The 13,726-nt window shown below is 43.0% G+C and overlaps 1 protein-coding gene across 5 annotated transcripts in view; it reads left to right on the forward strand.

Moving 5' to 3' along the window:
* LOC115171405 (rho GDP-dissociation inhibitor 1-like) overlaps positions 1-13,726 on the forward strand; it is a 15,991-nt gene continuing 2,265 nt past the window's right edge. Inside the window, exons 1-5 of one of the 5 annotated variants that reach the window (XM_029728192.1) lie at positions 1-19; positions 10,620-10,815; positions 12,415-12,498; positions 13,189-13,265; positions 13,490-13,553. In XM_029728192.1, coding sequence (XP_029584052.1) covers positions 10,626-10,815; positions 12,415-12,498; positions 13,189-13,265; positions 13,490-13,553 — 415 coding nt within the window. In that variant the 5' untranslated portion in view covers positions 1-19; positions 10,620-10,625. Of the gene's footprint in view, positions 20-151; positions 263-7,351; positions 7,373-10,619; positions 10,816-12,414; positions 12,499-13,188; positions 13,266-13,489; positions 13,554-13,726 lie in introns of those variants that run through there. The other 4 variants (XM_029728188.1, XM_029728189.1, XM_029728190.1 and 1 more) reach the window with 4 other exon arrangements.

Here is a 13,726-nt window from a genome sequence, read left to right on the forward strand (position 1 = left end):
ATTTTCATACTGTATTAAGGTAATTGCGCTAATTTACTATACGTGTATTCTAGTCTAGAAATGCATTTGCGAGTTTATAGTAACGAGCATTAACCTGACTAGTGCACTTTACACCAGGCTTGTTGCTGAGCGCCCGCCTACGTTCGGACAGCTTTTGTAGAGAGTCAATATTCCCGGAAGCGTGCTGTGCGTTTGATTTTAGCTGCTCCCTCCTCGCCATTCAGTGGCGCGTACTCCAGCGTAGCAGCAGCATAACGGTAAGGTCCGAGAAAATATTTTATCAACTTTTCAAACATTTGTCTATACATTTAAGCTAAAACGCGGATAGCTCATTTGTATGTTCATTTTTGGTAGTACAAAGTCGCAAGCTCTGGTTACTCGTGCAACTTGTTACATGTTAACTAGCAACTTCATGATGTCTAGCTTCATTCGACTAGCGTAGATTACTCATTTTAAATGTGACGCAGACCAGGAACTGTTGCTCTGTGGTTACTGCCAGTTTAATTATACAATGAGAATTTATCTCTTTCCATGGAGGTAGGCTATCCTTGTGAATATCCACTAAATTGATCTGTGATTAGATCCTGTTGACTAAGCAAGTCATAAAATTAATTTCAAAACAACACTATTCAAGAGAAAAAAGTTACTTGTTTGATCAGACCCAATGAATGGGTATGTATAGGCTAACTTTTCATCTCATGAAAGTTGCTCACGTTCTGTCAGCAGTTGACACTTCCTGGAATGCAAGTTCATTTCCCGCGGTGATTCATAATTGAACATGTTTTTCTTAAACTTGATTGAAGGGAATGAGCGAATCCTGTAAATTGCTACAAATATTATTTATATACCCTCTCTGAAAGTGAGTTTGTTACAGATGTGTATTTAAAATAGTCCTAGTGAAATTCGGATTTGACAGACGGATCCAGGAGGGCACACTTCAAATAATGCAACTTTTAAACCCAGTCAGCCTATCTGTTAGGACGTGTTTTTGTGGCATACAAACGTGTGCATCTTTTCTGAAAATCATTAGGCCCAGTAACCCAATAGACTGGCGGTGACATGCTTGCAAAACTACGAGGGCTGGCTTTTCCCGAACGTGAAGCCTCCCTTTCCTTCCTGTTTCTGACGAATGGCGCGGTAGAGTTCTAGTTCCTTCTGTTGGAGAGTAGGCCAGGACGAGTCTTAGGTCTTCACCAAACTTAACTCTTTCCTCCTAGTAGTATCCATTTACAGGTAGTTCACTCACTGTAAGTAAAACGATTTATAGTATCTGTAAAGTAAAGCAAACATACTAAAAGTTCAACAGCCAGACTACTCCAATTGTTGCGCATATCGACCTACATAAGAACACTAGTATCTACTGGATGTTCAGCAGCTCAAAGGTCCCCTAGCCTTCTTATTGTTAACTCAACAAGCTTACAATGTTTTATGCAACAGGAATAAAAGCAATAACTACATATTAATATTTATCTTTCCAGAGGACCAGGGACATGTAATGTTGACTTAATTCGTATACACTTCAAGCCAAATAGCGTTTTCATATTTTCAGCCTTAGGGCTTCACTAGTCTGTTATTCAGTTCATGTGACATTTTGTATTTCCCTGTCAGTTTGTGGCAATGGGGAGGAGGTATTGATTCATAGGGATACTTTGGGCATCTGTCCCATTTACCACTATCCAATCAATGGTAGCTCACCACTGCAACCACCATAGCTTTCTCATCCGGAATGCTGTTTTTGTACAGGCTTTTTTGTTTTGAGTAGGACTAGAGATTTGAAATCTCTGATGTGATGTTTTTCAGTACACCCCTTTCAACAATAATTGGCTTCATGTTTTCTATGCTATGTTATTTAATAGGACTTTTTAGAGAATTTTCCTGCCTTTGGATTGATATGTAACTGTTAACTTCTCATTCGACAACCACATGCCTTGGACATTACTCCACATGATTCCAGGAACTAATCTTAACCTGATTTTTGATCAAGATGCACAGCTATATTTCTTCTTAAAAGTGAGCAAGCTTCCATCTCTCCGAGCTGATTTCTAACCTCCATTACAGGATAGGCTACATGGCTGTGGGTAATCACTACGCTTCTCTCTCCTTGTCTCTACTTCCCTGTCACTCTGCATTAAGGGAGGGGATCTGGCTGGGGAAATTGTAGCAAACCAAAGGAGATTAAATTCAGGGCTGAGCACCACCATCTGATGGCCTACAATATGTAGCGCACTGTACATAAAGACAACTCGCCACAATGGAGGTATGGAGGCATTTAATGACGCCTCCCACACATTCCACCCCCTCCTATAGCCCTCCTATAGCCTGTCATGACAAGAACCAGGCCTGATGGTGACTCCTTTTCTCTCAGAGCCAGTTGGCTATCTGTCCTGTTTCTGCCTTTAAGTGGCACATCAGTCCCTTCTGTTTTTGCTGTAACTCGCAAGGGACTAGAAACAAGGACACTGTCCAGCATCTCCACACATACAGCAGTGTTAAAGATTAGCTCTTCTCTTCTGCTGTTCCTCCTCATTGTACTGTGGCTTAGACTGAACAACAGAGCACACAACCCCCAAATGTCCCCCAGGGGATATCAGCCTTCACATACACCTCATTCAAAAGGAAATGGCTTCCCTTCATGCTGGATATGTCCTTATTTAGTCATTGCTATCATCCACCAGAGGGCAAACGTTACACTGCATACTTTTCAGTTTCTTGTTGCGGATGTTGAGATGTTCCTCAGACCACATGACTAGTGCCATCAAGTTTACCACCCATCATCAGGTCATTGCTCTGTCAATGACACCACATTAAAAAGCCCAACTGAATGGAGCCACCATACAACAGTGGGCTTATTACTGTCCATAGTGGATGCTGTTGCCTTGTTGTTACCAAGGGAGGCAGACATAATCTGGGCATGTGTCGCTACTCGCTAAGCCCCCCCACCGTGCAGGGAGAGAGCCCTGACCTTTCAGCTGGCACCTTGGCACTTCCATTCACTCTCAGCTTCCTGCTGTGTCTATACAGAGTGATTTCTCAGACCGGCTATTTTTAATGCTCAGACCATATTTGTTCTAGTTTTCCCCCTTGAGGTAGAATATATTTTTCTCTTTCGTCTGATACTTCCTCAATTTTGACTCCTCTCTGCTCTGTTTATTCATGTCTCACTCTGTGGAAATGAGTGCTTCCTGCATTGCATCAGCGCTGCCAGGCACAATCCTCCTTCCTGAAGGCACTGTTCTGCATTTAGTGCTGCATCCTCTGCTTTGTGCAGCTGCCCAGCGTGTGTCTGTTGACATAACATCAAGCCAGCGTTGCTTACCTGAATACCTGTTAATAAATCAAGACTGCAAAGGGGTTTACGTCAGGTGGAGAAAGGCTTACAGGGGAAGTCAAGGGGATCATTTAGAAGCCTTTTGCATTACCATGTGTGTTTAAGTGCAGTCCAACATGATGTGGTTAAACACAGTTCTCTTCTCTAACTGGCGGATGTGAGTCATGTTGTCGGCAGAACATGAAGGAAACGTGCAATCATAGTTGACAAAAGTGCTGCAGAGCATAAGGAAGTCAAGCACTCTGGTGAATGGCACATAAGTCTAAAAGGGCGTCACAAAGCTACATCACAAGGACACATGAAACAGGGCATCCTGTGGGGAGGAAAGGGAGAAATGCTAAAGTTCACTCTCACAGCTAGGTCTATGACAGGAAGGGAGACAGAACAGAGAGGATCAAACTAGCCATAGATGTTTTGTGTGTGACATTAGGAGTCAAAGTAAAAAGGATTTTAAAATGAAACTGAACTAACTTTGAAGGAAAAGAGGAACTTAAGGTTCCTTTGAGTTCTTTGAGTTCCTATCACTTTCCCCTCCAACTCTGACCTGTGCTGAACTTCTTTATGTTTGTGTCCTGCTTACAGAAAGCCTCCTCCATCAACCACAATGTCTTTAGCCATTTTCATTAGAGGTCGACCGATAAATCGGAATGGCCAATTAATTAGGGCCGATTTTAAGTTTTCATAACAATTGGTAATCGGTATTTTTGGCCACCGATTAGCCAATTTTTTTATTTATTTATTATTATTATTATAATTATTTTTTTATACCTTTATTTAACTAGGCAAGTCAGATTAAGAACACATTCTTATTTTCAATGACGGCCTAGGAACGGGGGTTAACTGCCTTGTTCAGGGGGGATTCGTTTTTGCAACCTTCGGTTACTAGTCCAACGCTCTAACCACCTGCCTTACATTGCACTCTACGAGGAGCCTGCATGGCAGGCTGACTACCTGTTATGCGAGGGCAGCAAGAAGCCAAGATAAGTTGCTAGCTAGCATTAAACTTAGTTTTTTATAAGATATCAATCTTAACATAATCACTAGTTAACTACACATGGTTGATGATATTACTAGTTTATCTAGCGTGTCCTGCATTGCATATAATCGATGCGGTGCCTGTTCATTTCTCATTGAATCACAGCCTACTTCGACAAACGGGTGTTGATTTAACAAGCGCATTTGCGAAAAAAGCATTGTCGTTGCACCAATGTACCTAACCATAAACATCAATGCCTTTTTTTAAAAATCAATACACAAGTATATATTTTTTAATCTGCATATTTAGTTAATATTGCCTGCTAACATGAAATTGTGTCACATCTCTAGCGTTCATTGCACGCAGAGTCAGGGTATATGCAACAGTTTGGGCCGCCTGGCTCGTTGCGAACTAATTTGGCAGAATTTTACGTAATTATGACATAACATTGAAGGTTGTACAATGTAACAGGAATATTTAGACTTAGGGATGCCACCCGTTAGATAAAATACGGAACGGTTCCGTATTTCACTGAAAGAAAAAAACGTTTTGTTTTCGAGATGATAGTTTCCGGATTCGACCATATTAATGACCTAAGGCTCGTATTTCTGTGTATTTATTATATTATAATTAAGTCTATGATTTGATAGAGCAGTCTGACTGAGCGATGGTAGGCACCAGCAGGCTCATAAGCATTCATTCAAACAGCACTTTCGTGCGTTTTGCCAGCAGCCCTTCGCTGTGCTTCAAGCATTGCGCTGTTTATGACTTCAAGCCTATCAACTCCCAAGAGGAGGCTGGTGTAACCGATGTGAAATGGGTAGCTAGTTATCGGGTGCGCGCTAATAGCGTTTCAAACGTCACTCGCTCTGAGACTTGGAGTAGTTGTTCCCCTTCCTCTACATGGGTAACACTGCTTCGAGGGTGGCTGTTGTCGATGTGTTCCTGGTTCGAGCCCAGGTAGGAGCGAGGAGAGGGACGGAAGCTATACTGTTACACTGGCAATACTAAAGTGCCTATAAGAACATCCAATAGTCAAAGGTATATGAAATACAAATCGTATAGAGAGAAATAGTCCTATAATAACTAACAACCTAAAACTTCTTACCTGGGAATATTGAAGACTCATGTTAAAAGGAACCACCAGCTTTCATATGTTCCCATGTTCTGAGCAAGGCACTTAAACGTTAGCTTTCTTACATGGCACATATTGCACTTTTACTTTCTTCTCCAAACTTTGTTTTGCATTATTTAAACCAAATTGAACATGTTTCATTATTTATTTGAGGCTAAATTGTTTTTATTGATGTATTATATTAAGTTAAAATAAGTGTTCATTCAGTATTGTTGTAATTGTAAAATAATACAAATGTAAAAAAATCGGCATCGACGTTTGGTCCGCCAATAATCGGTATCGGCGTTGAAAAATCATAATCGGTCGACCTCTAATTTTCATCAACTCAGGAGGCGTGTCTCGCCCTTGTTCAATTTGGTAATGAAGACCCTTGAATCTCTAGAGGACACCAAAGAGGTTTGTCAGTGGAATCCTCTTGATGTGTCACCACTGACACCCCTAAACACTTCCCCTTTGCTATTCCCCAATGCCTTATTAGCAGTAATCTCTGTCCCAATAATCTTACTGCTCTAATTGTTGCTAAGGAACAGCCCTAATCTGGGTGTCAGCTACTCTAGAAACCAGAGTGCTTGGATGACTATTCCTGAACCTGATCAAATGGGGATAATCCTCCAATTAAAGCTAGTGGTATTTATTTAGCTGCCAATGGTAAGAACCAGTGTGAGGGGTTCAATGTTGACACATAAGCCGATCACTACCTGAATTTATACCTCAGTTATACCAAAACATGTCACTTAGCAGTGACGAGTGAACAAGGCCTATTTATTTCTGTAGTCAGTCAGTATTTGTGCCATGTCAGCTGGTGGAAAAATGTGTATTGGGACTTATGTTATTGTTGAAACTTGGCCTAATCTATTTCATTGAGCTCAATGGACCTATAATTGACCCAATCATCCATTTCGTGCTTAGTGAAGATCACATATGAATCATTATCTTGACGTGGTAGGTCAAGCCAGAAACTGAATGTGCTCCAATACCTTATTCTATGCAAGCCAAACTGTGTTGAGAATGAGATGGCTGCCAACTACTGAACAGGGTTTATAGTCTACTTATTTACCTATGGGCATTAGGCAGTCATGCCAAGCAATGGCCACACTGATAAACGTGTGAGACTGAAGTTGGAGGGTGCCTACCTCACATCCGTTGTAACTTTCTACTAAAATATGTATTTCTTTAAGGTTGTCATGATAATTGTTGCATTGTCCAATTAAAAAAAAAAACTCTAGCCACCCTCACTCCCATCCTAGTACTCTCAACAGTATGCTTTTTGTTTTTCACCCTCTTGTTTGTCTCTATTTCCTGATGTCCCCCACCTCACCCCCTCTTTTTATCGATCCACTTATTCTGAAGCACACATCCCCTCCAGCTGTAGCCGCTTGACCCAACAGCAGGCCAGTCATGAGGGGCTGTGTTGTGCGTTTAGCAGCAGAGAAATATAGCACTCCTAAAGTATGTCCCTCTCATTTATCACCACACCAATCCTGGGGGACAGCTCGGTATGTAGCAGCAGTCCACCAAGGCTCAGGTCTGGATCTAGGCTAGCACATGAGGAGGAGCGACTGCCAAATGAATAGAGATGACATGAGAAAGATGGCACAATATTCCTAAATCTGGTCCCGTCCTCCCACTCCTAACAACAAGTCCTTCTCACTATTTCTCCAACTTCACACACATTTGCACAGCTGAGCTACCAAAAGACACTACTGCTAACAGAACAGGAATTTCTGCTTTAATGAGAATGTGGAGAGGCCCTGTTTGGGGAAAAATGGGTGCAATGTGCTCCCTTTTCCTGCTTGGTGCAGGTCCATCTGTGTATGTCAGGCGCAAAACAGAGGGGCAGAGGGAGGGAGAGGATTACAGAGCGAGGAGGGGGGTGGAACTGGTTAGTGTGGTGAGAGGTTTGAGAGCCAGACAGGAGCCCTTGTTTGCAGTGGTGTGATTTTAATGTACTATTGCTGGGATTGCGTGTTGAGCTGTGATTTTATGGTGTGTTATGTCACCAAGGTAATACTGGCATCTGTGTTCAACATCTGGAGCCTTGCTCATGGCACAACGTCAATGTTGAACCTGTTTTTTTCTCTCTTTGCAGTGCATGTTTGTGTGTAGCCCAATAATAACATATTTCACACATTGCTCTTCCCTCGAGGTGTTCCACGTGGCTTTTTAGAGCACAAGCCTGTTTTATTATGGAATGTTTTTCTACTATTGTTATGGGCCTAAGGTTTCTCTCGTTATATTGGAATGTGTGAGCTACGACGGTCCTTGAACAAGTATGTTTCAAACTCGACTGCTGCATGAGCATGACAGTGTGTGATACATAGCATAGTCTAGGCTTCCTGTCTCACTGTTGGTTAGGTGGTTTCCTGTGAACTGACTGACATCCACAAACATACTGGCATTGTTCTGTGGTGTCAGTGGAGGTCTGCCACTGCCCTTTGTCAAAGTAGTATTCTTGCTCTTGCCATTTTCTGTTTTACAATTCGTCAGAGATACTCAATGTTGCTCAGTTAATTGATTGTATTAAACTAATACACAATTGTGTATTACAGTGTAATTACACAGTGCTACAGCACAGGCCAAGTTGACTATCTTTTTCCCGAGTTGATTTGCTTTGTTGTAATGTAATTGGGGCCATCTGGTGTCAGTTCCCCAGTAACACATTGAGTCAATGGATTTACAGTCTCTCAGTTGAAATTCCACTTAACAAAGTACAGTAAGCTGATAAAAGCACTAGAAGTAGCCTTGACCTGCCCTGTTGGTGGAGAGTTTAAGATTTTTACCCAGAGAAGGAATAGGCCTGTCATTTATTGCTGTGGGGGAAAAACTATTAGTCTGCGGTAAAGTCTGTGGTAAAGTGAACCGTTTAAAGTATTAGATGCAGTACTGCAGTAAATCACTAATGCATCGGTAGAAAATGCAGCGTGGCGTTGGCGCCATCACGCTGAACTGCTACCACTGAAGACTGTGCTGCTGGCTGTCTGTGGTGTGCACATGGATACAGAGAGGAGCTCTGTGCCAATCACTCACAATACCACAAGGAACAAGGAGGCCAGTCTTCATGAAGGAAGACGGAAAGCACAGAGCATCAGTGTTATGAAATCACCTCGGTGTAGCAGTATAGCAGAGGTATTACACCAGCTAGACATACATTTAGACAATGAGGGCTAGACGTAGGCCTCTAGCGCGGTGGTCCCCCCCAAAGAAAAACTCTGTCCGGCTTTTTGAAAGCTGTAATAGTAGAATGCACAAGGTGCGATTTTAGAAATTGATTAGTGTATCATCAGTTTTCCTCAGTCATTGTAGACCTTAGAGCTATTTATAACTTGTCAGAAATGTCCAAAGATCAACTAGGCCATGTCAGCTAAAGATTTTATAGCACATAGATTTTGTTGCAATGTTTGAGTCACTCAAATAACACATTAGATATGGCAAAATGTATAGAATTGCAAGAACATTAGCTTTAAAACGGCAACAACATTTCTGTGTAGAATATCCCCCAATGTTGGAAGGGGGCCTGAGTGAAAAAGTGAGCCCCTGGCCTAGAGGTTAAGAGCTTTGGGCCAGTAACCGAAATGTCGCTGGCAAGGTGGACAAATCTGCTTTTCTGCCCTTGAGCAAGGTAGTTAACCCCCAACAACAACTGCTCCTGGACGCCGATGACAGGGATGTTGATTAAGAGGGGTTGGGTTAAATGCGGAAGTCACATTTCAGTTGAATGCATTCTGTTTTGCAAGTGACTAGGTATCCCCTCCCTATCTGGGGGGAAAGGTTGATTTCAACACTCACAGCTCTCTCCTCACGACCCCCACCTCTCTGGCAAGAGGACCCTTCCCCTAATATCATTGTCCTGATTCCTGCATAGCATCACTCTCCCCAGACCCTAATTGATGTTGACTGGTAATGCAGTGCAGCTGGGTGCTGCTCCCCACATTAGCATGTTGTTATCTGCTTGATCCACAGAAGCTTGACTGTAGCTCACTACAGCGTGGTAGAGGAGGGAGGGAGAGGGTTTGAGTTGAGATAAAGCTCTGCTTTTCGACCAACCAGCCCTCCGTGGTTCCCCCCCGCGTGTACAGCGCTGGCCCCTCTGGTCTTACCTCCATACTGGGACTGTGTCCAATGTAGTCCAAGCCAGGAAGTGTGAGTCAGGCCCAGAGATCTTTATCGCAATAGAAGGCTCTGGTTAGGCTCAGTCACATGCCCTGGCTCTGTGTGTGTGATTGGGTATTGTTTCAGAGCAGCAAGGAGGCTGCTGAGGTCAAAGTGCAATGAGAGAAGGATGTAAATCCATAATCATCTACCAGGACACTATTAACCTGGTGCCTGCCTCACACTGCATGTAAATCAGATGTATTTAAAGGATCCTAATGAGCACCTGGGAAGTGGCGTGTTGACTGCCACAGAGTTTCTAAACCCAGAGGCCCAATATCGCAAGACTTCCGGGAACCCATGCGAAGCAGACTGGAGGCCAGACCAGGGTTTGAGAAGTGCAAAATTATTCCTTAGTTGTTCATTTTTGAGAAACATGTTATTACTCAACAAAGTGACACGTTTTCATTTTTGTCAAAAACAACTTTAAATGAAAGGAGTGCCTTTGATTTGACGGCCTGCAGTTCGGCGTGAGACGACCGCTAGACCTGATGACGTATTTCTGCACATGAGCTCAGCTAGCCAACGTCGCCATGACATCGCCTACAAGCGTGATCTGGGATTTCTATTGGTTCATACTAAACCATCTTTGCTGCTACCATCATTCAAACTCTGGCCCTGCTTGAATAGTTTGGAAATACAACATCCTTACCTCCTCCCTCCCTTGTAAAAGTAACCAATCATTAGATTCATCAGTTGGTAGCATGTGAGGTCTCTACTACACACATTTTACCAATTCAGTCATTTCAGACCAGTGGTTTACCTCAAGTTGAGGTACTGTAGGGAGGACAAATGTTTCACCCTGACAAGGTATTCAGGGAGTACGCTCAAGGGTGCTGTTTTTAATCTAGTCCACCTGCGATGTAACTAAATAAAGGATTTTACATTTTTCGGTAAGACATTGCCTTGGAGGGTTTTTAAGTGTTTTGTGCTCACTACGCAACAGCTGTGTTTTGCCTTGCAGTTTATTGATCTATTTTCAACGTATTGGACCAAACCTCCTGACCTGTGTATATCTCTCTCACTCTCAGTAGACTATGGCAGAGCAGGATCCCACCCCGGAACAGCTGGCGGCCATCGCCGCGGCCAACGAGGAAGCGGAGGGCGGGGTCAACTACAAGCCCCCCGCTCAGAAGAGTCTGCAGGAGATCCAGGAGCTGGACAAGGACGACGAGAGCCTGCGCAAGTACAAGGAGGCCCTGCTGGGGAACGCCGCCGCGGCTGCAGGTTTGTGTTGCTGCTCCAACTACACACGTTGTAGAGACACACACACACATACACACACACACACACACACACACACACACACACACACACTGCAGACACACTCATGCAATTTGGACACACCAGCCCTGCAGACTGTTTCTCTCTCTCCCTCTCGACCTGATTAACAAACAAACCCACATCCACAATGCACATCTCGTGCAACCATCTCTGTTTATTTTCTTATAATCCCCTCCTACTTTCAAGTCCTTCAGCAGGATTTCTTTTCAGAGATTTAATTGAATGAGTTTGCAAATACCATAAGAGAGGGTGGGAGAGGGCAACAGGCTGGCAATCTTGGTGCTCAGTGGGTACAGCAGTGACAATTACCCCTCCCCCCTCAGATGGGGGGGTAACACCTGCAACAGTCTGTGAGCTAGATACAGGCTGGCAAGATACAGGTTGGCAAGATACAGGCTGCTGACTGGAAAGGAGGCCAACTAACTGGGCTTTAGTTACAGCTGCGGTATCAAAGACTGTGATGAACCACTGATCGCTGGTAGAAATATTTTCACATTGTTTTATGTCTGATACTCACTTCCATCTGTTGCAAATGTCATTATTCACAGTTGAACTGTTCTTCATGAACTGCTGTAGTTCTCTGCTTCAGCCTATTGACTTAACCCCCTTGAGTTTATTGATGCACCGGTGCATCAATCTAAGTTGCATAACAAAAAAATCCCCATCAAAATCAGCCAATTTAAGCTAGAGACAAGTTTTTTTGCATTTGTATGCATCTCAATCCACCACATCCTCCGATGTCGTACTTCCGCATCTGAAAGTTGGCACAGCTAGAACAGTGTTTGTCAGACCATGAGACATCCTGAAAATTGGTCTTCTCACGTTAAATGTCTGTAGCGTCGGAACGGTTTGACCTAGAAACTATTATGACCACTCTATTTATTTTTTAACTAGGCAAGTCAGTTAAGAACAAATTCTTATTTACAATGACGGCCTACCCCGGCCAAACCTGGACGACGCTGGGCCAATTGTGCACCGCCCTATGGGACTCCCAATCACGGCCGGTTGGGATACAGCCTGGAATCGAACCAAGGCCTGTAGTGATGCCTCTAGCACTGAGATGCAGTGCCTTAGACCGCTGCGCCACTCGGGAGTCATTGAAAGGGGAGATTCTCCATTTTGTGTCACTGGTTTTAAAAACAAATGGAAGAATGGTAGTTTTGTGCCTACCCAAAAAAGTGGTTAAATATGTTAAAATAAATATTTCCAGAGTTTTTATATCTCCTAGATCTAGTACTTTAAAACCTTATTTCTTAGGATTTTGTTTTTGACTGACCTTTTTTTCCATTCATGAATGTGTTATTCAATGCGTTTCTATGGGCTATAGTATTAAAGGCCAAATCAATATTTTATTTTAAAAAATTAGGGGTCCTAAAATTCTAAATCAAATAGCTAAATGATCCATAGTATGAGCATCTTAACCCCCCAATGTCTTAGACTCTAAAGAATTAAACATGCACTGCTTATAATAGTCAATGTTTTTTGTGTTTACCATGAACTATTTTTACATTTTTGTACTTTGCTTTGTTTTTTTCCCCCTAGACCCCAACGCTCCCAATGTCCAGGTGACACGCTTGACCCTGATGTGTGAGACGGCGCCGCTGCCCCTGACCCTTGACCTACAGGGTGAGTAGAGCAGCACAGTGGTTGTACTGGTATTTGGAGGGTGTGTTTATGAATCGCTGAGGTGCACTTTTTGAGAAAAGGCTCCATATTGAAAGACTTCTAAAGTGTTTTAGTGTGAAAAGAAGCCTTTGTAGTGAGCACATGTAATATTTTCCATATGAATGTGTGAGGGTGGAACTAAAGCTTACCATTGGGGGGACAAAAGACATTGCCTCATAGCAGCCGCAACACCTGGCCACCTATGGTTTACAAACATACGTTTTCCAGTAGACATATCAGGCAAATTCCATGAGCCATTCCTAATGGATTGGTTTTATTATTCGAGTTAATGAGGCATTTCTTCTGCTGGTTTGAGACTCTTCTGCCACCTACAGGGAAGAAACCAGGAACATAGAGATGCTCACATACAGGGAAGCGCCATCTAGTGGACACTATAATAGCAGGCTACAACCCTGTTGGAATGCTTAGAAAATCCTGTTTTTGTGCTTGCATTTTAAAGATGCTGAATCATTGATCTGACACCTTTCACCTATCCAGTCTAACAAGATTACTTCCAGGGGAGAACTTTGCACATTGCATATATTGGAACAAAATTATAGTAGACTCCTCCTGCATTCACTCTGCCTGAGGGTCTCTGACATTCTCTTTCTGTGGTCTGGCCGCCTCTTTCTCTCTGCTCGACCGCCTCAGGAGACCTGGAGTCCTTTAAGAAACAGTCCTTTGTCCTGAAGGAAGGCGTGGAGTACAAGATAAAGATCAGCTTCAAGGTGAATGAGCCTGGCCTTTTTCAACAATGTGTTATGTCTGTTTATCCAATCCAACTAACATGACCAGTGTCAGCTTGGCCACTATCAAGCTATTTTGGACATTGAAATTCAATTGTAAGCTGAATACACACCATGTCCTATCATGAAAGGGCTGCTGTCTTATCCGAATGGTGGATGTGGAAAGAGGATGTGACCTCATCACTGACTGTTGTCTCTATCTGCAGGTCAACAAGGAGATTGTGTCAGGACTGAAGTATGCCCAGCAGACCTACAGGAAAGGAGTCAAGGGTAAGTTCTGCTGTTTCATTTTCTTGCTCTGTCTACTGTGAGGATTTGAGAAGGCCGGATAAGGTTAAGCAATATAGTGTACCTTCCATCTAGAGGACAACATGGGGATATGACCATATTGCTTATACTTATCCAATTATCTCAGATATCCACAACAAGTGCATTGGAGACAG

Source organism: Salmo trutta, chromosome 32, assembly GCF_901001165.1.
Source record: "Salmo trutta chromosome 32, fSalTru1.1, whole genome shotgun sequence".
NCBI lineage: Eukaryota > Metazoa > Chordata > Actinopteri > Salmoniformes > Salmonidae > Salmo > Salmo trutta.